Source organism: Oryctolagus cuniculus, chromosome 20 (genome assembly GCF_051225735.1).
Source record: "Oryctolagus cuniculus isolate XC-2025 breed Fujian yellow rabbit chromosome 20, ASM5122573v1, whole genome shotgun sequence".
Classification (NCBI taxonomy): Eukaryota; Metazoa; Chordata; class Mammalia; order Lagomorpha; family Leporidae; genus Oryctolagus; species Oryctolagus cuniculus.
This window is the reverse complement of record NC_142886.1, coordinates 19,397,455-19,421,670: the sequence shown is the minus strand read 5'-3', so window position 1 is coordinate 19,421,670 and position 24,216 is coordinate 19,397,455. Positions and strand designations below refer to the sequence as shown.

At 48.6% G+C, this 24,216-nt stretch overlaps 2 protein-coding genes across 11 annotated transcripts in view; one reads left to right on the top strand and one right to left on the bottom strand.

Annotated features, from left to right (window-relative positions):
* Positions 1-1,906: 1,906 nt before the first annotated feature.
* On the bottom strand, positions 1,907-23,945 carry LOC149120080 (uncharacterized). Of its 4 annotated transcripts, none has more exons than XR_016226520.1 (4): positions 23,329-23,945; positions 21,066-21,165; positions 10,277-10,364; positions 1,907-2,011 (listed from the first exon to the last, which is right to left on the bottom strand). XR_016226520.1 is itself a non-coding variant. In XM_089322175.1 (3 exons), exons 1-2 carry the CDS (start codon positions 23,943-23,945, stop codon positions 21,099-21,101), a joined length of 684 nt encoding a protein of 227 aa, XP_089178301.1. In that variant the 3' UTR covers positions 7,388-8,167; positions 21,066-21,098. The 4 variants fall into 4 exon arrangements, 2 of the variants coding, with proteins under 2 accessions (XP_089178301.1, XP_089178300.1); XR_016226519.1 differs by lacking the exon at positions 1,907-2,011 and adding an exon at positions 9,181-9,426; XM_089322175.1 differs by lacking the exons at positions 1,907-2,011; positions 10,277-10,364 and adding an exon at positions 7,388-8,167.
* DCAF5 (DDB1 and CUL4 associated factor 5) overlaps positions 23,816-24,216 on the top strand; it is a 106,747-nt gene continuing 106,346 nt past the window's right edge. For 2 of the 7 annotated variants that reach the window (XM_070065145.2, XM_051826322.3), the window contains exon 1: positions 23,816-23,948. Coding sequence is in view for 2 of the 7 variants with exons in the window: in XM_008271824.5 (XP_008270046.1) it covers positions 23,914-24,127 (214 nt within the window). In the remaining 5 variants the exon portion in view is untranslated. Of the gene's footprint in view, positions 24,128-24,216 lie in introns of all 7 variants that reach the window. The other 5 variants (XM_008271824.5, XM_008271825.5, XM_089322172.1 and 2 more) reach the window with 3 other exon arrangements.

The following is a 24,216-nucleotide window of genomic DNA, read 5'->3' as shown; positions in this document are numbered from 1 at the left end:
GGATAGTGCCCATATGGGATACTGGCACCACAGGCAGAGGATTAACCTACCGCGTCACAGTGCCAGCCCCGGGTAATTCTGGTTAAGGAGATGTCCTGTGTGTTGTAGGATCCTTAGCAGCCTTCCTGACCTCTACACACTAGATCCAGCAGCACGTTTCCCTAAAAGCTATGACGGATCACAAATGTCTCCAGGCATTTCAAGTGTCCATTCAAGAAATCCCCCCAGTTGAGAACCACTGCTCTAGATCCATAACCAGGATTACATTTCAGCATGTTCCTAAGTCTGGGGAGAAATAACTTAAACTTTTTTTTTTTTTTTTGAAATATTTATTTAGGGGCCGGCATTGTGGAGCCATTGGTTAAGCTGCCACCCAGAATGCCAGCATTCCATATGAGAGCTGGTTTGAGTGCCAGCTGCTCCACTTCCAGCTCCCTGCTGATGCACCTGTGAAGGCAGTGGAAGTTGGCCCGAATGCTTGGTCTCCTGCCACCCGTGGGAGACCTGGACCAGCAGATGGGAATTCATTCTCTCTCTAACCCTTCCTCCCCGCCCCACCCCTCTGCCTCATTCTCTCCATCTTGCAGACAAATGGTTCACTCCCCGAATGGCCTCAACAGCTGGAACTTTGCGAGCCTGAAGTCAGGATCCAGGAACTCCATCCAGGTTTCCCACGTCGGGGCCAGGAACTCAAGTACTTAATCCATCATCCTCTGCTTCCCAGGCACATTAGCAGGTAGCTGGATTGGAAGCAGAGCAGCCAGGACTCAAACTGACACTCTGGTGTGGGACAGACAGCAGCTTAAACCACTGCACTACAGCACCAGCTCTCTACACTTACTATTTGTAATATTTTACTAATTTATCTGCAAAGTGTGAAGAAAATGTGAAAGACTGGGTTGTTTTCTTCTCACAGAGGAAATAAGACTAGGAAGATAGAACACTCTGCTTCCAATCCTGCTTCCTGCTAATGTGCACCATGGGAGGCTCAGGTGATGACTCAAGTACTTGGGTCCCTGCCATCCACGTGCCTCAGGACATGTGCACTTACAGTTTCCTCTGCTTAGACTGCTCCTCCCCAGATACACACAAGGACTTCACTTCTTTCAGATCTTCATTCACATGTGATCTGTCTCAGCGACACATCCTTGACCACCCTATTTAAACTCCATGGTATTTATCATCATCTAACATGTATTTTACTTGTTTACCTTAGTTATCTTCTGTGCCTCCCAGCTCCTTTAGAACAGAAGCTCCTTGAGGGCAAGGAGTGTGACCTGTTTTGCTCACTGCTGGATCTCCAGTACATTGAATAGTCTGGACACTCAAGGAATACTTGCTGAGAGTGGACATTTATCCAAGTGAGTTAGATGAGCATGCTTGCCAGCTCGGGGGAAAGAGCTGGTAGGTGGTGGAGTGGATTAACACCCAGGAGTGGGGCTGGTGCTGTGCAACAGTGGGCCAAACCACCGCCTGTGACTCTGGCATCTCGTATGAGCACTGGTTGGAGTCCAAACTGTTCCCCTTCCAATCTAGCTCGCTGCTAATGCACCTGGGAAAGCAGTGGAAGGTGGCCTGAGTGCTAGGGACACCCAGATGGAGTTCCAGGCTCCTGGCTTTGGTCTGGCCCAGACCTGGCCACTGTGGCCCTTTGTGGGGTAAACCAGTGAATAGAAGATAGATCTGTCTCTCCCTGTCTTTCTGTAACTCTGCCTTTCAAATGGATAACTGTGCAGGAAGGAGAGCAGGTAACTGACAGAATGTGGCCCCTGGGGAGACAAAATCAGATGATGCTGGAATCAGTCTTCTGGTGGGGAGACCCGGATGCCTCTGCGATCCCTGTGAAGTGGCTAGGAGGGCGAGCTGAAGTCAAATGCCTAGGGCGTATGCTTGTTGGTGGGAGTTTAGGAAAGGTGTTAGGGCCTTACCAACAAAACGCTTTTATCTGCTCCGCACTCGTCCCCTGAGGTGTTGTTATCTCCACTTCCCCATGTGATGCCACTTTACAGATCTGGAAACCAAACCACAGTGATTCCATGATTTGCACAGCTGATGAATGATGGAGCCGTTTTAGGAAATTCTAACCCGGGCCTCTCTGGCTTCAGTGCACTGGCTCTGTCTAGGCCTCCTGTTCCTCTGCATTGACAGGGAAGTTGCCCGAGCTACCCCCATCTAACACATTGGGCCTGTGGAGGCATCCAGGTGTGCACAGTGATCCACTGGGGGGTTAGAAGATGATGTTGGATTCCTGTTTACAGTTGTTAAGCCTAAAAAGAAACTCAGCTTTGCTAATAAACAGATAGATGTTGGCATCCTTATTTGGTCCACATGCCAGCTGGTTGTGAGTCATTCTGATATCTTTTTTTTCTTAACTTATATATTTATTTGAAAGGCAGAGAGAGAGAGAGATAGAGAGAGACAGAGAGAGACCTTCCATCTACTGGTTCACTCCCCATATGCCTGCAATAGCCAAGGCTGGGCCAGGCAGAAGCCAGAAGCCAGGAACTCCTTCTGGGTCTTTCACATGGGTAGCAAGGACTCAAGTATTTGAGCTATCATCTGTGGCTTCCCAGGTGCATAAGTGGGGAGCTGGATCTGAAGCAGAGTAGCCAGGACTTGAACTGGCACAGAGATACGGGGTGTAGGGGTCCCGTGTGGTGGCTTAGCCCTCTGCCAATGCTACAGCCCCCGTTCTGATATCAGGAGAGACATTGGGGTCCTGCAGTGTCGATGGAATGATAATGATGCTCTCCTATATGGCGTTTTTTTGTGCATAAGGGCTGATATCAATGTGTTAGTTTTTGTAGAAATGAGACTTTTCCACAGCAGAGTCTTTCTAATACAGTAATTTGTGAGAAATGGTGATTGATGATGAAAATATTTGGCTTGACTCAGAGTTTTGCTAAGTCTTTCTGCTAGAGTATTAAAATAGTTGTCAGAATCTATAAATAACTCGTACTTTTCTTTTGCAAAAAGACAAGCATTTGAACTTTGCTGGCTTTTTTTGATGATAATAAGGCAGCTGTCAGCATTCTGCTATTTTACGAGTACCAAGAAACAATATTTTAAAGCTTCCTTCAAGGTAGAGTTTACATTTTGATAAGTGATAAAACAACTGCTTTTTGAGAGCCATTGTGAAGGAATATTTTAAAAAATGATATTTGGAAGTGTTTCCATCTCAGCATAATTTTTTACCAAAAATATCTGTCACATAAAAACACTGGCAACAGTTTGCTACTGCATTTAAGAATCTTCAAACAAAAAAGAGATCATTGGATTTTAAGTATTTGCATTTGTTTAAAACATAAAAATATATTATTTTCTCATCAGCTGCTAACACAGCTGATTGATCTCATAGAATATAAAAAAATAGCTAAATTTCCATAAAAACCTTCACAAAATTGATGAGACTGAAAATTAATTTCATTATTAAGTAAGCCCAGTCAATGGTTCTCCATTTGGATCCTTTATATTTTTGTCAGGTTTATTCCCATTAACACCAAGTCATGTATGTGTGTGGGGGGACAGCACTGCAGTGCAGAGGGTTAAGTTGCAGGTTGGAGTCCTGGCTGCGCTGCATCTAATCTGGCTCCTTGCCAATGTGCCTGGGAAAGCAATGGAAGATGACCCAGTACTTGGGACCCTGCCACCCCTGTGCAAGACCACAGTGGAGCTCTTGGCTCCTGGCATTGGTGTGGCCCAGATCTGACTATTTCAGCCACTTGGGAGCTCACCAGCAGACAGAAGAAGATCGACTTCTCTCTCTCTCTTTTTCTCTCTCCTTCTTTCTCTTTCTCTCATTCTGCCTTTCAAATAAATAAATAAACCTTAAAAAAAAAAAAGATGAATAATGTAGATGGGCATTTGGCACAGAAGTTAGAATGCCACTTGGGGCATCCACATCCCAAACTGGAATACCTGGGTTGCCACTTCAATTCCAGCTTCTGGCTAAGGGGCACCCTGTGAGGCAGCAGGTGATGGTACACGTGTTTGGATCCCTGCCACCATGTGAGAGATCTGGATTGGTTTCTGGGCTCCCAGCTACAGGCTGGTACAGTCCCAGCTATTGCATGTATTTTGGGGGGGGTGAACTAGAAGATAGAAGAGCTCTCTCTGTCTCTCTATAAATTAATTAATTTTTAAAAAAGTAATGAAGGGGTTTGGCATTGTTGTAAGGCAGGTAAAGCTGCTGCCTATGACACTGGTATCCCAAATAGGTCCCTGCTCATGTCCTGGCTGCTCCACTTGCAATCCAGTTCCCTGCTAATGGTCTGGGAAAATAGCCGAAGATGACCCAAATGCTTGTGCCCCTATACCCACATGGGAGACCTGGATGGGGTTGCTGGCTCCTGGCTTCAGCCTGTCCCAGCCCTGGCCGTTGTGGCCACTTGGAGAGTGAACCAGCAGATGGAAGATCTCTTTCTGTCTTTCCTTCCCTCTCTGTAACTCTGACTTTCCAATAAAAAAAAAAATTAATGAGGTAAGGAGATCTTGGGAACAAGTCTTTGAAATCATAATATTATAGTGTTTTTTTTTTCTTTTTTAAGATGTATTTATTTATTTGAAAGGCAGTGTTACACACAGACAGAGAGGGAGAGACCAAGAGAGAGGTCTTCCATCTGCTGGTTTACTCCTCAAATGGCCACAATTGCTGGAGCTGGGCTGATCCGAAGCCAGGAGCCAGGAGCTTCTTCCAGATCTCCCCCATGGGTGCAGGGGCCTAAGCACTTGGGCCATCTTCCGATGTTTTTCCAGGCACATTAGCAGGGAACTAGACTGGAAGTGGAACAGGCGGGACTTGAACTGGTGCCTGTATATTTCTCCAATTTCAAAAACAAAACATTAATTGCTGTTTTAAAAAAGTGGGAGCAAGGGGCCAGTGCTGTGGCGCAGTGGGTTAATGCCCTGGTCTGAAGCGCTGGCATCCCATATGGGTGCTGGTTCGAGACAGGGCTGCTCCACTTCCAATCCAGCTCTCTGCTATGGCCTGGGAAAGCAGTAGAAGATGGCCCAAGTCCTTGGGCCCCTGCACCTGTGTGGGAGAACCGGAAGAAGCTCCTGGTTCCTGGCTTTGGTTCGGCGCAGCTCCAGCCATTGCGGCCATCTGAGGAGTGAACCAACGGAACTAAGACCTTTCTTTCTGTTTCCCCCTCTCACTATCTGTAACTCTACCTTTCTTTTTTTTTTTTTTTTTTTTTTTTTTTTTTTTTAGGGTGCAGGGCCCAAGCACTTGGGCCATCCTCCACTGCACTCCCTGGCCACAGCAGAGAGCTGGCCTGGAAGAGGGGCAACCAGGACAGAATCCGGTGCCCTGACCGGGACAAGAACCCGGTGTGCCGGCGCCGCTAGGCGGAGGATTAGCCTAGTGAGCCGTGGCGCCGGCCCTGTAACTCTACCTTTCAAATAAATAAAAAATCTTAAGGAAGGAGGGAGGGAGGAAGGGAGGAAAAGAGAGAGAGAAATAGAGTAGACACAGTAGGTTAATCCTCTGCCTGCGGCACCGTCATCCCATATGGGTGCTGGGCTGGACCAGTCCCACCTGCTTCTCTTCTGATGCAGCTCTCTGCCACGTGGGAGACCTGGAAGAAGCTCCTGGCTCCTGGCTTTGGATTGACCCAGCTCCAGCCGTTGTGGCTATTTGGGGAGTGAACCAGTGGATGGAAGACCTCTCACCTTTCCCTCTCACTTTACCTCTCAAATAAATAAATACAATTAAAAAATAAAAGAGCAGCTAGGTCTTGAACTGACACCTACAAGCGATGCCGGTGTTGCAGGCGCAGGCTTAACATACTACAGCACAGTGCCAGCCCCCATTCTTTAATTTTAAAACATTTTTGTGATTTTAAAAGTGTACATAATAAAGTAGGACTTATATGAACATAATGTACAAATAATATGGGATGTATGTTTAAAAATGTTTCAAGAAGGGCTTCTGATAAAATGACCTAAAGAGTATTGACCAAACAGAAGTTCTTCAACTTGAACACCATTTACGCGTTGGGAGGCACAGGGCTTTGTTGCAGAGCTGTTGGGCAGCATCCCAGGCCTCAGCCGCTAGATGCCAAAGCAGGGCCCTGCCCTTCCACACAGTGTGACAATCAAAAAACCTCCACGGGCGGGCATTTGGCCCAACTGCATCCCGTATCAGAGTGCCTGGGTTTGTGTACTGGCTCTGCTTATGTTTCCAGCTTCCTCCAAATGTGCACCCTGGGAGGCAGCAGGTAAGGATTAAATTTCTGGACCTGTACCACCCACATGGGAGACCTGGATTGAGTTCCTGGCTCCTGGCTTTGGCCTGGTCCAACTCTGGCTGTTGCAGGTATTTGGGGAGTGAACCAGCAGATGGGAGTTATCTGTTTTTTAAAATTAAAAAAAAAAAAAAAAGAAAATAAAGGCTTTGGTAGAAAAATCCTTTTCAGTTTATAGTTCATTCTATATGTGAATGATTCGTGAATTTACCTTTAAGACTCTTTCCTTTAAGAGTAGAGTTTGTTACTTCACCTTCCACTGCTGTTTCGGACTGTTTTCTTTGACTTGTACTAAAAAGAGGGGAGGTTGAGCCTACAGCTAAGCTGCTGATTAAGATGCCCGCCTCCCACATCGGAGCGCCTGGTGAGTCCCAACTCCAGCTCCTGACTCCAGACCCTTAGGAGGCAGCAGGTGATGGCAAAAGTGATTGGGCCTCTGTCACGCCTGTGGAGGACCTGGACTGCCTTCCCAAGCCCCCAGCTTTGGCCCAGCTCCATCTGTTGTGGGCATTTAGGGAGTGAGCCAGTTGATGGGATCTCTTCCTCTCTTCCTCAAGTAAATAATGATAGAAAAGACAGAGAAGGGAAAGAGTAAGAAAAAGCCATGTTCTTTGTGATCCATGCCACTTACTCACCCTGCTCTTTTGCTCATCTCATCTGTATCTGTCACGTCATGTATATCACTTCTGTCACCCGCCCTGTTCAGTCCATTACTCCTCTCCACGAAAGTCCTGCCATCATCCTGGGTAAGAGTGACAGTGAAAAGATGACCCATGCATGAGTGGCCTCAGGGCTCATTTCCCTGACCCCCTAGACCCCTCTCCCTAACTCAATCTAAGGAGTCCACCCCTAGGCACCCCCTCTCCCTAAGCCCATCTAAGCAGTCCACCCCTAGGCACCCCCTCTCCCTAACCCCATCTAAGCAGTCCACCCCAGCACTCCTTGGGCCCTGGCATCACCTGTAACTACCACCTCTAGAACCTCTCATCCATTTTTTTTTTTGGGGGGGGGGGCTGCAAACTTCTCTCCTTCCAACTTGCTTGTGATGGCGTCTGGGAGGCTCTACCCCAAAATGTAGCACCTCTGGGTGTTGAATATAGTCAACGGAAGGAATTTGAGAGGATGACAAATCAGGGAGGTCACTTTAAAAAAAAGATTTATTTATTTGAAAGGCATAGTTGTTACAGAGAGGCAGGCAGAGAGAGAGAGAAAAGAGATGTCTTCTATCTGCTGGTTCGCTCCCCAGATGGCTACAATGGCTGGAGCCGCACTGATCTGAAGCCGGAAGCCAGGAGCTTCTTCCGGGTCTCCCATGTGGGTGCAGGGGCCCAAGGATGTGGGCCATCTTCTGCTGCTTTCCCAGGCCATAGCAGAGAGCTGGATCAGAAGTGGAGCAGCCAGGACTTGAACGGGCACCCATATTGGATGGTGTGCCGGCACTGCAGGTGGTGGCTTTTACCCACTACGCCACAGCACCAGCCCGCAGGAGGTCACTCTTAACTTTCTCCTGCTCTCTCCCCCAAGGCAAGTCCTTAAACCTAGAAAAGATTTCCTAACCTTCCCCTGAAGCAGGTCACCAGACCCTTATTAGAGAGGTGCCCTCCCCAATCCCAAGGAAATAAGCACCCTCAACTCTGAAGACCAAGGACACAGAGAGGAACCTGGATACACAGGTCTGGCTAAGCACCCTCTGGCCTTTTTTTATTTTAAAGATTTATTTTATTTTACTTTATTTGAAAGACAGAATTACAGAGAGAGAGGTCTTCCATCCACTGGTTCACTCCCCAGATGGCCGCAACAACCGGAGCTGAGCTGATCAGAAGCCAGGAGCCAGGAGCTTCTTCTGGGTCTCCCACATGGGTGCAGGGGCCCAAGGATTTGGGCCATCCTCCACTGCTTTCCCAAGCCATAGCAGAGAGCTGGATCAGAAGAGGAGCAGCCGGGACTAGAACCAGCGCCCATATGGGATGCTGGCACTGCAGGCCAGGGCTTTAACCCACTGCGCCACAGTGCCACCATACCACTCCTCCCCCCGCCCCCCAGGCCTTGTGACTGTAAGATCACACTGCTTTTCCCGTTCGATGTGTCCACTACTATCCACTATTCACCAAACACAAAAGTAATCCAGTTTTATTGTGTCTTTGGGTCTTCATTTCCCTGTGTGTGCTTTTCTCTAATTAACCTGTTTTTTGTTGTGGGCTTCAGCTTTGAACCAGGTAGTGGTGAGGAAAAGACATTTTTCCTCCCCTACATCCGTGACTTCCCTGGCCTCATCAGGACTGTCCTGCACTGACGCTCAGCAGCTTTCTCTCACTTCCTTTCTGATTTTCCTTCCGGATCTACTGAGACTGCATGGGCTAGGAGTTCACTATTTTGCCCACACCCTAAACTTCATTGTTGCTCAGAAGTTTTTTTTTTCCAACTTTATTCACCTAGAAACCTTCCAAACTAATGAACCTAATTATCTGTGTGACCCTGGTTATGGGTAGCTTGTGTACTGTTCTAGAAAGCCACACAATAGGGCAGATTGGTTTCAAAGAAATTCCAAATGAACCCTGGCATCACCCACGTCAGATTATCCCGCATTCCTGGTTTTCACTGTTACTCAAATCTTCCTGCTTTCGTCAGCTCCCCCGCCCCAATCCCCACCTCCCATTTGCATCACACCCTAAGTTGGATGAACTTGCTCTCAGTCTTAACAGAGGAAATAGGAGCAACCACAGCATGTGCCCCATGCTCTCATCACCAGACATGCCACCTCCTCTCCTCCTGCACCCGCCCGTCCTCCTTCACTCCTGCTTCAGTAGAGGGGCCATGCTCCCTCCAAAGCAGTGCCGTTGGATCCCGTCAGCCTGGCTTCTCAGAACTCCTCCCTGCAGATGCTAAGGTCTGCTCTCCTCTCCACTGTTTCAACTCTCTCCGCTGAATGCGGTTCCTTCTCACAGATTTTTGTTTATTTATTTCTTTATTTGGCGTAAATACAGAGAGAGAGATAGAGAGAGAGGAATAGACAAAGAGGTCTTCCACCCACAGATTTACTCCCCAGATGACCATAACAACCAGGGCTGGGCCAGCTGAAGCCAGGAGCCAGGACCTTCTTCCAAGTTTCCCAAGTAGGTGCAGGGGCTCATGCACTTGGTCCGTCCTCCACTGCTTTCCCAGGTGCATGAGCAGGGAGCTGAATCGGAAGAGGAGCAGCGGGGACTCAAACTGGTGCCCACAGGGGATGCCAGTGCTGCGGTCAGCTGCTTGACCCACTGCACCACAGCACCGGCTCCTTTCAGTTTTTTCCTTTCACCCCCCCCCCCCCCCAGGCATCCTGTGCCTCTCCTCATTTGACTATCTGCGTTTCCTTCCATTCACTGTGCAATGGATTCCTCTCTGGGGTCCTTTGAGGAGCCTTGATTGAGCTCACCGATGCCTCATGGTGAGATTTTGGTGTCAACAAACACTTTGTTTGCTTATCTATTGGCGGAGGGGGGGGGCATCCTACCCACTGTCCCACTCCCTAAGTGTCCACAGTGACCGGGGCTAGACCAGGCTGAAACCAGGAGCCAGGTAGAGCCAGGAGCTGGGAACTCAATCGGGGTCTCCCATGGGAGTGGCAGGACCCACATCCTTGGGCCATCATTTTTCTCCAGGGTTGCATTAGCAGGAAGCTGGAGTCAGAGAGCCAGAGCTGGGAATCTAACTCATGCACTCCCCATGTGAGACGAGGGCATCCCAACCATCACCTGAATAGGTGGGCTAACTGCCCCTAAATCCAACACGTTTCAGTCATCATATTGACACTTCAGTCACAGTGGACACAACTGACCACTTCCTCGTGGAAGTACCCGTTTGCCTCAGCTTCCAGGACACAGCACTCTCTTGATTTTTTTCTTGAACTTTTGGCCACTCCTGATGTCTTAGTGAGTGTATCCTCTTCTACAGACACTAGCCCTAGAGTACCCCCCAGAGCTCAGTCCTGGGCTTTCTGCTCACTTGGTCCTTGCCCTGAATAGCCACATTCACGCCTGAGACCTCACCGACCACCTCCACATCCAAGACTCCAGCCTTGATCACGCATCTGCACTCAGGCTCCCTGGTAACTCTTCCCGGGCACAGCAGAGGCACCTGAAATTCAGCAGTATGTACAAAATGAGGCTTTTCCAAGAGTCCCAGTTTAGTGCAAATCAAAAACAGGCATTGCCCTGACGTCTTGTTGTCTTGTCCCTCATCATCCACCCTCTCTAATCGATCACAAAATCTTCTTTTTTTTTTTTCCCCCATCTTAATTCCATCTGCTCTCCTACTCAACTGCTAGTCTTATCTAAGCTACTTCTCCCTGTGTTGCCACGAAAGCTTCCTGGTCACCTGCTCAAATCCACTCTTAGCGCTCTCCAATTCTGTCTTCTCAGTAGCCAAAATCATCCCATAAAATGTTTATCTGATCAAATAAGCTCCCCGTTAGAAACCTTTCACCGAATCCTAAGACTAAAATCCTTAACACAGCCAGACCCCTGCAGAATCGAGCAGTTCTCTGTGTTCTCATCTGATGTCATGCGCCTGGTGGCTTTCTGTTAGCTTTCTTCCCCCAACAGGGCCTTTGCATGTGCTACTCCCTTTGAGAGCTGCATACCCTCCCCCTCCTCTCTCCATGCACTTTTCCTTGTTCATGCCTACTACTCTTTCAGATCACAACACCTTAATGTATCTAACAGGATTCTGTCTCTTTAATTTCTCATCATCACAGCTAATACTCAAGTCTAAGAGATAACTTTAAAAAGGACATGAAAAAATGGAATTAAAAATATTAGCTTGGGGATGGTGCTGTGGCAAAGCAGCTAAATCTGCCTCCTGCAGTGCCGGCATCTCATATGGGTGCCAGTTTGAGTCCTGGCTGCTCCACTTCTAATCTAGCTCTCTGTTATGGCCTGGGAAAGCAGTAGAAGATGGCCAAAGTCCTTGGGCCCCTGCACCCACGTGGGAGACCCAGAAGAAGCTCCTGGCTCCTGGCTTTGGATTGGCCCAGCTCTGGCCATTACAGCCATTTGGGAAGTGAACCGTAGATAGAAGACCTCTCTCTCTCTACCTCAGCCTCTCTGTAACTCTGCCTTTCAAATAAATTAATAAATCTTTAAAAAATATTAGCTTGACTTTATGCAAAATTGTTTTTCATAATACATGGAAATTATGCATTATGAAAAAACAGAACATTTAAAATTTTTAAAAAGATTTATTTGTTATTTATTTGAAAGGCAAAGTGACAGAGAGAAAAGGAGAGGTCTTCTATCCACTGATTCACTCCCGAAATGCCTACAACAGTCAGGGCTGGGCCAGGCAGAAACCGGGAGCCAGGAACTCCAACCAGGACTCCCCTGGGGGTGGCAGGTACACAAGTTCTTGGGCTGTCTTCTGCTGTGCATAGCCAGGATACAAATCAGCACTTTATGGGTTGTGAGCATCCCAAGTGGCAGCTTTGCACACTGTGCCACGGTGCTTGCCCCTCAAAATTTTTTTGCACCAAAATAAACTCACAATTTAACTCCATTTTCTATGAACTTTTTAAAGGACACTCATACAAGCCAGGCATGGATCTAAGGGTTCTACCAAAAAGAATCACCTATTGGGCTGGTGCTGAGGGTTAAGCTGTAACACTGGCATCCCCTATCAGAGTGCAGGTTCAAGTCCTAGGTGTTCCACTTCCAAACCAGCTCCCTGCTAATGGCCTGGACAAAGCAGTGGAAGGTGGCCCAAGTGTTTGGATCCCTGCCACCTGCGTGAGAGACCTGGATAAAGCTCCTGGCTCCTGGCTTTGGCCTAGCTCAGCCCTGGGCATTGCTGCCACTTGGGGAGTACATCAGAGAGTGGAAGATTCTCTCTCTCTCTCTCTCTCTCTCTCTCTCTCTTTGTGTGTGTGTTGGTGTGTGTGTCTCCCTCTCTTTCTGTAACTCTGCCTTTTAAATAAATAAATAAATCTTTAAAAAATTTCATTTATTTGTGTCTGGCCTTTGTTCCAGTAGTTAAGATGCTGCCTGGGGTATCCGCATCTTCTGTCAGAGTGTCTAGTTCGAGTCCTGGTTCTGTGCCCGATTCCAGCTTCCTGCCAAAGTGCACTCAGGGAGGCTCAAGTGCTTGGGTCCCCGGCATCCACCTGGGAGATCCAGATGGAATTCCCAATTCCCAGCTCCACTGGCTACTGCGGGCATTTGGGGAGCTTCCAGCATTTGAAAACTTTCTGTCTACCTCTCATAATAAATAAATAAGCGTGTAAGTACATTTTTAGAAAAGCATTCATCTTGGCAATCTTATTTAATGCAAAAACTGAAGCATCATGTATTTTTCTGTACCGCAACTGTTATTTTCCTTATCTGCAAAGTGGGATAATAACACTTTTTAGTTTTTTCATAGACAATACCTGTAAAGGACTTGGAATAGTGCCAGCCACATAATAAGTGTTCCATGAATGTGAGCCATTGTATTATTGTGATCTGATATTTACTTATCTGACTCCTTTGATTAAAATCTGTCTCTGTCACTGTCCTATAATACCAAGAACACTGAGTAAAGTCTTTTTTTGCTCACTATTATGGCCTGTTGTCTCTCTTGCATAATTGCACATAGTATGTGTTTAGTAAACATTTCTTGTGGCCAGCGTTATTGTATAGTGGGTTAAGCACCATATGGGCACTAGTTCGAGTCCTGGCTGCTCCACTTCTGATTCAGCTCCCTGCTAATACACCTAGGAAAGCAGCAGAAGATGGCCTAAGTACTTGGACCCCTGGTTTTGCTGGCTGCTGGCTTTGCCTCGCCCAGGCCTGGTCATTATGGTCATTTGGGGAGTGAACCAGTGGATGGAAGAGCTCTCTCTCTCTCTCTCTCTCTCGCTCTCTCTCTCTCTCTCTCTCTAACTCTTTTTTTCAAATAAATTTAAAACAATCAACACTTATTGAATGAATAAATGATAATTCATGTCTGCAGTATAATATGACATCTATTTGGTCTTTGTCTCTGGTTGCTAGCACTGAGCTCCTAAAGCCTTTACAAATTCTTTTTTTTTTTTTAATATTTCTTTATTTGAACAGCAGAGTTACAGAGAGAGGGAGAGAGAAAAGAGAGGGATCTTCCATCTGCCAATTCACTCCACCAATGGTCAAAATGGCTGGAGCCGGGCTAGCAGAAGCCAAGAACCTGGAGCTCCATTCTGGTCTCCCAAGTGGGTGCAGAGGCCCAAGAACTTGAGCCATTTTCAGCTGCTTTCCCAGGCCATTACTAGGGAGCTGGTTCAGAAGTGGAGCAGGGGTTGGCATTGCGGTGTAATGGGTAAAGCTGCTGCCTGCGGTGCTGGAACCCATATGGGTGCTGGTTTGAGTCCAGCTGCTTTTTTTAAAGATTTATTTATTTGAGAGGCAAAGTTGCAGACAGAGAGAGGGAGAGACAGAGAGAGAGGTCCTCAATTCACTGGTTCACTCCTCAAAAGGCCACAAGGGCTATAGCTGGGCCTATCTGGAGCCAGGAGCCAGGAGCCAGGAACTTCTTCCAGGTCTCCCACACAGGTGCAGAGGCCTAAACATTTGGGCCATCTTCCACTGCTTTCCCAGGCCATTAGCAGGGGGCTGGATCAGAAGTAGAGCAGCAGGGACTTGAACCGGTACCCATATGAGATGCCAGCACCACAGGCGGAGGCTTAATCTACTGTGCCACAGCACTGGCCCGAAAAAATAAGTCTTTAAACAAAAAAAGTGGTGCTTATGACCTGGAACAGCACCCTATATGGAGTGCCAGTGTCATAGGCAATGCTTAACCTACTGTGGCACAATGCTAGCCCCAACATTTACAAATTACTGATTACTAAGTGTGTCCTCTGGCAGGGGCTGGGCCAGGCCAAAGCCAGAAGCGGGGAAGTCGGTTCAGGTCTCCCAGGTGGGTGGAAGGAACTCAATTATTTGACTCCATAACCTGTTGCCTCCCATAGGGTCTGCATTAGCAGGAAGTTGGATTCAGGAGCTGGAGCTGGGACTCGCACCCAGCAGTGCAGAATGGGACACAGGCATCCTAACCAGCACCTTAACTGTTAGGCCAAACCCCTGCCCAGGAACATTAGCATTTTTAGTGATCAAGTATGGTGCTAGCTGTAAGCACAGCAGGGTTTTCAGGAAAGGAAAGCTAATATGGCCTAGGTTTACTGGAGAAGGGGTTCACAAAGAGGAGGTCCTCAAAGGACGTGTAGGATTTGGATAGGTGAAGAGAAGGTGAAGACGGTGACGAGCAGGGTAAGCACAGAAGTACAGGGGGAAGACTGGGCCACCACCCCTCTTGGTGGGTGCATGGTGAAGAGTCAGGGGAAAGTTAATTCTAGGCAGACTTGAGCAAGGGTATTTCAGGAAGACTCATTCGCTCGGCAGCTAGAACCCAGTCACCTAACAACTGGAGCCACATAACGTGTGCCAGGAACTCTGCTTGATGCCCCAGGTTCAGTTGAGATCAAAACAGGTCATGAATGGTGAGCGGATATGACCAGCTGGTTTCTGAGATCCCGTGGGCTTTCCCACTTTGTGATTTAAATAATGATTAGCTCCTAGCAAGCTCACAGAGAGCCAGGTACACCCACTTAAGGGGCATCTGTAGTCAAGCATGCTGCTTCTATTTCCATTGGGAGCTCAGCACTGCACTCACAACCACATTTACAAATATATGCTGTGGTCAGTTCATACTTCAGGAGCTTCTCTTTGGTCATCACTGACCTATAAAAATAGTAGAAATTTACCTGTGTATTATAGAATATTTTTTATTTTCCTGGTGTGGCATCACCCATTTTTATTTTTTGAATGGTGTGTAGGATACTGAAGAGGGTCTATAAACGTTGTATATCTGGGGATTATCACTGGAAAGGAAATCTGCTTAAAGGACCTCATAACTGGTGCACTAAGTGCCCCTTCCTTCCTCCCTTCCTCCCTCCCTCCCTCTGTCCTCTTTCTCTCCTTTTATTTCTTCCTTTCCTTTCTCTTTTCCTTCCTTCCTTTTTTTCTTTTTAAAGATTTATTTATTTGAAAGTCCGAGTTACACAGAGAGAAGGAGAGGCAGAGAGAGAGAGAGAGAGAGAGTCTTCCATCCACCTGTTCACTCCCCAGTTGGCCACAATGGCCAGAGCTGCGAAGGCAAAAGCCCGCTGTGCCACAGTGCCGGCCCCCTTCCTTTTTTTCTTTCTCTCTCTCTCTCTCGTCTTCCCTCCCTCCTCCCTCTTTCTTTTTCCCTCACTCACTCTTTCTCTTTCTTTCTTCCTTTCTCTTTCTTTTCTTTATCTCTCGCTTCCTCCCTCCCTCCCTCTCTTCCTTCCTCCCTCCCTTCCTTTTCTATGGCAGAAAACCAGAGAGAGACACGGAGATACCTCCCATCTGTTGATTCACTCCCCAAAGGTCTGCAAGAGCCAGGACTGGGCCAGGCCAAAGTGGGCGTTGCGAATTCAATCAGATCTCCCACATGAGTGGTAGGGACCCAACTGCTTGAGGCATTACCTGCTGTATATTAGTAAGAAGCTGGAATAGGGAGCCACTCTGGGACTCAAATCCAGGAACACTGATAAGGGATGCAGGTATTCCAAGTGGTGTCTTAACTACTGTGCCAAATGCATGCCCCACTAACTCTTTTCAGTAGTTCCTTGTGGGGCTGGTGTTGTGGCCTAGTGGTAAGGCAGCCACGTTTGAGGCCAGCATCCCATGTGGGAACTGGTTGGGGTCCCTGCTGCTCCACTTCTGATGTAGCTCCCTGTTAATGTGCCTGGGAAAGAGGATGCCCCAAGTATTTGGGCCCCTGCACCCACATGGGAGACCCAGAAGATCCTGGCTCCTGACTTCAGATCGGCTCAGCTCCAACTGTTGTGGCCATTTGGGGAGGGAACAAGCAGATGGAAGGTATCTATCCCTGTCCCTCTCACTCTACAACTCTGCTTTCAAACAAATAATTTTAAAAAAAGATTTATTTATTTATTTGAAAGGCAGATTTACAGAGAGGCAGAGGCAGAGGTAGAGAGAGAGGGAGATCTTCTATCTGTTGGTTCACTTCCCAGATGGCTGCAATGGCTGGAGCTGCATCAATCCGAAGCCAGGAGCCAGGAGCTTCTTCCTGGTCTCCCATGCAGGTGCAGGGGCCCAAGGATCTGGGCCACATTCTACTGCTTTCCCAGGCCATAGTACAGAGCTGGATCGGAGGTGGAGCAGCTGGGACTCAAACTGGCACCCATATAGAATGCCGGCACTGCAGACGGTGGCTTTGTCCAATACGCCATGGCACCGGTCCCACAAATAAGTAAATCTTAAAAAAAAAAAATAGCAATGACTAAATATCTAAAAGCTTTCCCTCTGATATTAGGAATAAGGCAAAATGCCTACTCTTACCACTTCCACTTGACCTTGTACTAGAGGTTCTAGCCAAGGCTTTAGGCAGAAAAAGAAATAGAAGGCATCCAGATTGAAAAAGGTAGAAGCAAAATTATTCCTATTAGTATGTGACATGATCTTGTTGGAGTATACAGAACATTTCAGGAATCCATAAAAAAAGATTAAGACTCGGCTCACTAGGCAAATCCTCCACCTGCGGCACTGGCACCCCGGGTTCTAATCCCAGTTGGGGCGCCGGATTCTGTCCTGGTTGCCCCTCTTCCAGGCCAGCTCTCTGCTGTGGCCAGGGAGTGCAGTGGAGGATGGCCCAGGTGCTTGGGCCCTGCACCCCATGGGAGACCAGGAGAAGCACCTGGCTCCTGCCATCAGATTGGCTCAGTGCACCGGCCTCAACACGCTGGCCGTAGCAGCCACTTGAGGAGTGAACCAACGGAAAAAGGAAGACCTTTCTCTCTGTCTCTCTCTCTCTCACTAACTCTGCCTGTCCAAAAAAAAAAAAAAAAAAAAAAACAACAAACAAACAAAAAAAACTAATAAATGGGTTAAGCAGTTTTGTATGACGCAAGGTTAATATACAAAAAATATTGTATTTCTGGGGCTGACACTGTGGCGTAGGGGCTAAAGCCGCCATCTGCAGTGCTGGCATCCCACATGGGTGCTGGTTTGAGTCCCAGCTGCTCCACTTCTGATCCAGCTCTCTGCTATGGCCTGGGAAAGCAGCAGAAGATGGCCCAGGTCCTTGGACCCTTGCACCTGCATGGGAGACCCAAAGAGGCTCCTTGGCTCCTAGCTTTGGATCAGCACAGCACTAGCGATTGTAGTCATTTGAGGAGTAAACCAGTGGATGGAAGCCCTCTCTCTCTCTGCCTCTCTGTAACTCTGACTTTTAAATCTATCTATCTATCTATCTATCTATCTATCTATCTATCTATCTATCTATCTATCTATTGTATTTCTAAACTAGCAATTCAGTGGAGGAAAGAATCAGACTTTAAACAAATACTGTTGGGACAACTGGATGTCTGTGTACAAGAGTGAAACTGGACTTCCTACCTCACACTGTATGCAAAGATTAGCTCAAAATGGATCACAGACCTAAATGTAAGAGCTAAAATTAGGAATTGCTTAGGAATAAATCTTTGTGACCTTGGATTAGGCAGTGGTTTCTTAGATATGACCCCAAAAGCACAAGTGACAAAAGCAAAAAAATAGATAACTGGAGCTCATAAAAAATTAACAATACTTGGCCGGCGCCGCGGCTCACTAGGCTAATCCTCCGCCTTGCAGCGCCGGCACACCGGGTTCTAGTCCCGGTTGGGGCGCCGGATTCTGTCCCTGTTGCCCCTCTTCCAGGCCAGCTCTCTGCTATGGCCAGGGAGTGCAGTGGAGGATGGCCCAAGTACCTGGGCCCTGCACCCCATGGGAGACCAGGATAAGTACCTGGCTCCTGCCATCAGATCAGCGTGGTGCGCTGGCCGCAGCGCGCCGGCCGTGGCGGCCATTGGAGGGTGAACCAACGGAAAAGGAAGACCTTTCTCTCTGTCTCTCTCTCTCTCTCTCTCACTGTCCACTCTGCCTATCAAAAAATAATAAAAAAAAATTAACAATACTTGTGCTTCAAAGACTGTAAACAAGAAAGTAAAAAGACAACCTACAGAATGAAGAAAAATATTTACGAATCATACTTCTGGTAATGAACTTGTATCTAGAATATGTCAAGAACTCTTACAACTCAGCAACAGAAAGACAAACAGCTCAATTCAAAATAGGCAAAGCATCTGGATAGACATTTTTCCAAATAAGAGATACAAATGGCTGGCAAGTGCAGGTAAAGATACTCAATACCACCAGCCACCAGGGAATTGCAAATCAAAACCATGATGAGAAACCACTTCCCCTACTAGTATGGCTATAATCAAAAGATGGAAAATAATAAGCATCAGTGTAGAAAAACTGGAACTCTCTTACATTGTCCATGGGAAAATAAAATGGCTAACTCCTATAAGAAACAGTTTGGCACTTTCTGGCAAAGTCAAACATGGAGTTACCATCTTACCCAGAAATCACCGTACTAAGAATATACCCAAGAGAAATAAAAACTTATGTCAGCACCAACACTTGTATACAAACGTCAACAGTGGGATTATTCACAGTAGCCAAAAAGTACAGACATCCCCAATGTTCATTGACTAATGAACAGATATACAAAATGTGATACATTCATAAAATGGTATATTACTTGTCTTAAAAAATGGAGTGCAGAGACATGTTGCATCATAGATGAACCTCAAAAACATTATGCTAAATGAAAGAAGCCATATACAAAGGACAGGTATTATATGATTCCATTCACATGAAATATCCAAATAAACAAGACTTTGGGCAAATTAATATTCACATGGAGCTCTTAATATACTAAAATTTAGTAAATGTTTGAGAAGGGGTTTCAGATTTTGAAAAAAATGACATTTCTAATGTTTGTGTATTTCCTCCGCATCTGGTCAGCTTTCAGAGACTTTTTACCCTGGAGCCAGCAGGGCACAGCAGGTTAAGTCGCTATTTGCAATGCCAGCATCCCATAGTAGGGCATGGGTCCTGCTCTGCTTCCCAAACAGCTCCCTGCTAATGCACCTGGGAAGCAGTGGAAGATGGCTTAAGTACTTGGGCCCCTGCTACCCAGGTGGGAGACCAGGTTGGAGTTCCTGGCTCCTGGCTTCATCCTGGTCCAGGCCTGGTTGTTGCAGCCATTAGGGAAGGTGAACCAACAGATAGAGGATCTCTCTTGTCTCTCCCTCCGACTTTCAAATAAATAAATAAATCTGTAAAAAATGCAAAGCTCATATTATCATTGAAGTTGATTAAATATTTGTGTTACACAGGCCTGCACAATATTAGCTTTTTGTTTCTATCATAAAATACCCAAGTCAGGCTAACTTTATTTAAAAAAAAAAAGTGGTTTATTTTGGCTTCTGGTTCTGGATTGCAATGTGCAAGGTCTAGAGGCCACACTGGACCGCGGTCTTCATGCTGGCAGGGTCCCAAGGCAGTGCAGAGCACCACACGGCAGGAGACAGAGTTCGTGTTAGCCTGCACCTCTGCAGTCTCCCCTCCCCTCCCTATACAGCCGCCAGGATTCAGTCATGGGGGGCTCCACCCTAATGACCCAATCTAACCATTCTCCAAAGGCCCCACTTCTGACACCATAGTCAGCTCATACCACTCACATAAGGCTGTGAGGTTTCAACTCCTGCCTGAGTTCAAGGGAACAAATCCTATTGCAACCACTGCAAATGTTCGTTCGCAAAAAACCACACATGGAAACTGCACTAAATTCTTAATAAAGGCAAATAGACTCCACAGGACCTGATCTTCTCAAGTAAGTTACCTTGTAGGCAGGGCTGCCAGACTCAGCAAGCAAAAATACAGAATGCTCAGTTCAATCTGAATTTCAGATAAACAACGGATATTTTAGTATAAGTATATCCCAAATACTACATAGAAACACTATACTAAAACACAGTTCATTGTTTATCTACGATTCACACGGAACTGGTGTGCTGTCTTTTTATCTGACAACTCTAATTACAAGAAAAGGTAGAGGCCGGCACCATGGCTCACTAGGCTAATCCTCAGCCTGCGGCGCCGGCACCCCAGGTTCTAGTCCCAGTTGGGGCGCCGGATTCTGTCCCAGTTGCTCCTCTTCCAGTCCAGCTCTCTGCTGTGGCCTGGGAGTGCAGTGGAGGATGGCCCAAGTGCTTGGGCCCTGCACACACATGGGAGACCAGGAGAAGCACCTGGCTCCTGGTTTCATATCGGCGCAGTGCGCCAGCCATAACGGCCATTTGGGAGGTGAACCAACGGAAAAGGAAGATCTCTCTGTCTCTCTCTCTAACTCTGTCAAAAAAAAAAAAAAAAAAAAAAAAAAAAAAAAAGAATAGGTAGAGAGAGATTTTATTAATATCCCCCTACCCATTTAGGAAAAGCTGTCCAGACTAGGCGTAGGATACAAACAGGCCTGGTGGTCCCTATTTCTGCCCTGGTTGGTCACTGAACAGTTAAGGAAGTTCCCAGCAAAGCTGGCACATGACCAGATGTTGTCTATTTTTAGGCTGAGGTAAATGGGACAGTTTTTCCAGGGACTGGGGAAAAAAAGAGTCATATCTGAGGTTGTGGAGAGGTGTGCGTTTAAAAGGGGTGAAAAAGGCGTGTCCTGTATTTCGCGTGGTAACGGCCACTTCCAACATGTCATTACTGTGCTCATCTTCAACATCACAAGCAAATAAAGGTGGCTCTTCACTGGAAGGAGGCAGAGGGTCCCCTGTTCTTGAGTGTGTGGGTTGTGTATGCCAAGCGAAGGGACAGTGAGATGGGAGGCTGGGCGCACTGGAAGGAAGCAGAGATACTTCAATCTCAACACATCCAAAACTCAAATCCTTACCTTTGCCTCCAAATTCCTCCTCATTTCCCAAGGTCACTCCTGTATGCAGCAAGCAGTAAAGACACCACTAAGTGCCAGCACGCGCCATCTCTGGATACACCTGTGAGCAGAAGTGACATGGTCTCTGATCTCAGCAGAGTGGGGTCATCAAAATGATTATGTATTACGATATTGATGTTTGGTGCTATACATCTCTAATTAAACTGGCATACTACTGATTGTTATGGGGAGATTGCAATGAAAAAACATGACAAATTATTATTATTATAAAGTATCTATAGAATAAAAGTTTTTTTAAGAAAACAGTACACTTTTCTCTTACTTAGGAGAACAATATTCTGCTAAAACTCAATTTCTGGAGTTTGGTGAATTTTAAAGTTTAGCAATAGTTGTTACAACTCACATTTTCAAATTAAACATTTGAATACTTGTTAAGATTCATCTTATTAGGCCGGCGCCGCGGCTCACTAGGCTAATCCTCCGCCTAGCGGCGCCGGCACACCGGGTTCTAGTCCCGGTCGGGGCGCCGGATTCTGTCCCGGTTGCCCCTCTTCCAGGCCAGCCCTCTGCTGTGGCCCGGGAGTGCAGTGGAGGATGGCCCAGGTGCTTGGGCCCTGCATCCCATGGGAGACCAGGAAAAGCACCTGGCTCCTGGCTCCTGCCATCGGATCAGCGCGGTGCGCCGGCCGCAGCGCGCCGGCCGCGGCGGCCATTGGAGGGTGAACCAACGGCAAAGGAAGACCTTTCTCTCTGTCTCTCTCTCTCTCACTGTCCACTCTGCCTGTCAAAAAAAAAAAAAAAAAAAAAAAAAAAAAAAAAAAAGATTATTTAAAAAAAAAAAAAAGATTCATCTTATTGCTGGCGCTGTGGTATAGCCTGCAGTGCCAGCATCCCATATGGGCGCCGGTTCGAGTCCCAGTTGCTCCACTTCTGATCCAGCTCTCTGCCATGGCCTGAGAAAGCAGTAGATGGCCCAAGTCCTTGGGCCCCTGCACCCACGTGGGAGACCCAGAAGCTCCTGGCTGCTGGCTTCAGATTGGCCCAGCTCTGGCTGTTGTGGCCATCTGAGGAGTGAACCAGCAGATGGAAGACCTCTTTGTCTCTGACTCTCCTTCTCTCTCTGTGTAACTTTTTCAAATAAATAAATAATTTTTTAAAAAGTTTATATAAAAAAAATCATCTTATTACTGTTGTTTTACAAAAAAAAAAAAAAAAAAAAACCACAGCTGATCATTCTGCTTGACAGGTGACCCTCTTCCACGTGCAGCCCATCTCTCAGTGGTGGTTGTGCCCAGCTTGCTCCTGTGCGGCTCTGATCCATAGGGGACAGACTTCCTGCCACCCTGAATGGGCCAGACTGACCACCTGCCTGTTTCAGCAGCTTACTGCTATTTAATGACAGGCGACAGCGTCTCGAAAAAGTACTACCACGTATTAGGGCGCTTTCAACTGTGTCTGGTAGAATTCCAAAGCACCCGACACCCAGCTTCCTCAGCGGCATCAACTCTGTGACCCCCATCCTATGGGGGTGCAGCCACCTTGGGCCCCGGAAGCACTCATTGCTCCAACAGCCGGCGGCGCATTCAAGCCCTCTAGGCGCCTCCCGCCCTCGGGTTCACTCCACACATGCCCACAACAGCCCGCCATTTGGACCAGGCCAAAGCCAGCAGTTGAACCCCGACTAGGAGTCTCCCACGTGGCTGGCGGGGAGCCAACGACGGGAGCCGCCCCACTGCCGCCTCAGCTGTGAAGCCCTGGACGAAGCCCAGTCGGACCTCGCACCCAAGCCCAGGCCCTCGCTGCGGGGTGCGGCTGCACGAGTCTCTAGGCCGGAGCCTGCTTCATCGTTATCTCCCAGTGACGCGTCTTGGGTTACAAACGCGTCTGGAAGTACTTTCCGCTTCTCAGCACTTTCCTAACTCGGTTTTGGCACTTTTTTTGGTCACCTACGAATCCTCTCTTTCCCTCTTGTACTGCTCTGTTGTCACCCTAATAGTTTAGCCGCCCCCACCCCTATTTTTTTTTTTTTTTTTTTACGTGAAGGGACAATTAGAGAACTGAATTGGGGGGAAGAGGCGGGTGGCGCTAACAAGATTCCCAGGCCACGTCCCTCCGAGTGTCCAGTCCGAGGTCCGGGTTCTCGTTCCAGGGTGGCCTCCGGGGTGGGGGGCTTGGCTGAAGGAGGCGGCCCGGGCGCCCAGTGCCCGCAGCCCTGCCTCCACCCCCGTCCGCCCGGGCGCCGGGCCCGCAGGCAGCTCCTCACCCGCCGGCCGCGTGAGGGAGGGGAGCGGGCCCCGCAGCCCGGCGGCCACTCTGATTGTTACGCGCGAGCAACTTCCCGGAGCGCGGGGGCTGCGGGTGCCGCGGGGCCTCCGCCCAGCGCCACTCAGGTCCCGGCGCGGGAAGCAGCTGCGAAGGGACAGGCACAGCCGCCGCCCGCGGTCTCCAAGCAGCCGCCCGCGTTCTTCCGGCCGGCCCTCCGCCGCGGGGGCGGGGCCGCCGCCCGCCGCCCGCCGCCCGCCGCCCGCGTTCTCCGGGTCCCCGCCGCCGGCGCCAGGGCCGCGCAGCGCACAAGCGCGACCGCAGCTGAGGATCAGCTGCTGGAGGAGGCGGGGAAGCGGAGGGAGGAGCTTCGGCGGGAAGGGGAGGGAGGCAGGCCGGCGGCTGTGAGGAAGCCGCGAACGCCACCGAGTGTCTGCACACCTCGCTCGGGCTGCCATGGCTGGTTAAAGAACCATCCGGATCGCAGCGCGGGGGGAGGGCCGGGCGGGGGGAGAGCGGCGGCCGCGCGGGAGGCCGAGGGAGGGGCGGCGGCGCGAGCGGCGGCGGCGGCGGCGGCGGTTCCAGCATGAAGAGGAGAGCTGGCCTGGGGGGCAGCATGAGGTCAGTGGTGGGCTTCTTGTCCCAGCGGGGCTTGCATGGGGACCCCCTGCTCACTCAGGACTTTCAGAGGAGACGCCTGCGGGGCTGCAGAAACCTCTACAAGAAGGACCTCCTGGGCCACTTCGGCTGTGTCAATGCCATTGAATTCTCCAACAATGGAGGCCAGTGGCTGGTCTCAGGTAAATCAACCCCCTTCCCCTCCCCGCGCCTCCCGGCCCCCTCCCAACCTTCCCCCCTCCGCCCTCCCTCGCCACCCCCCTCCTGCCCT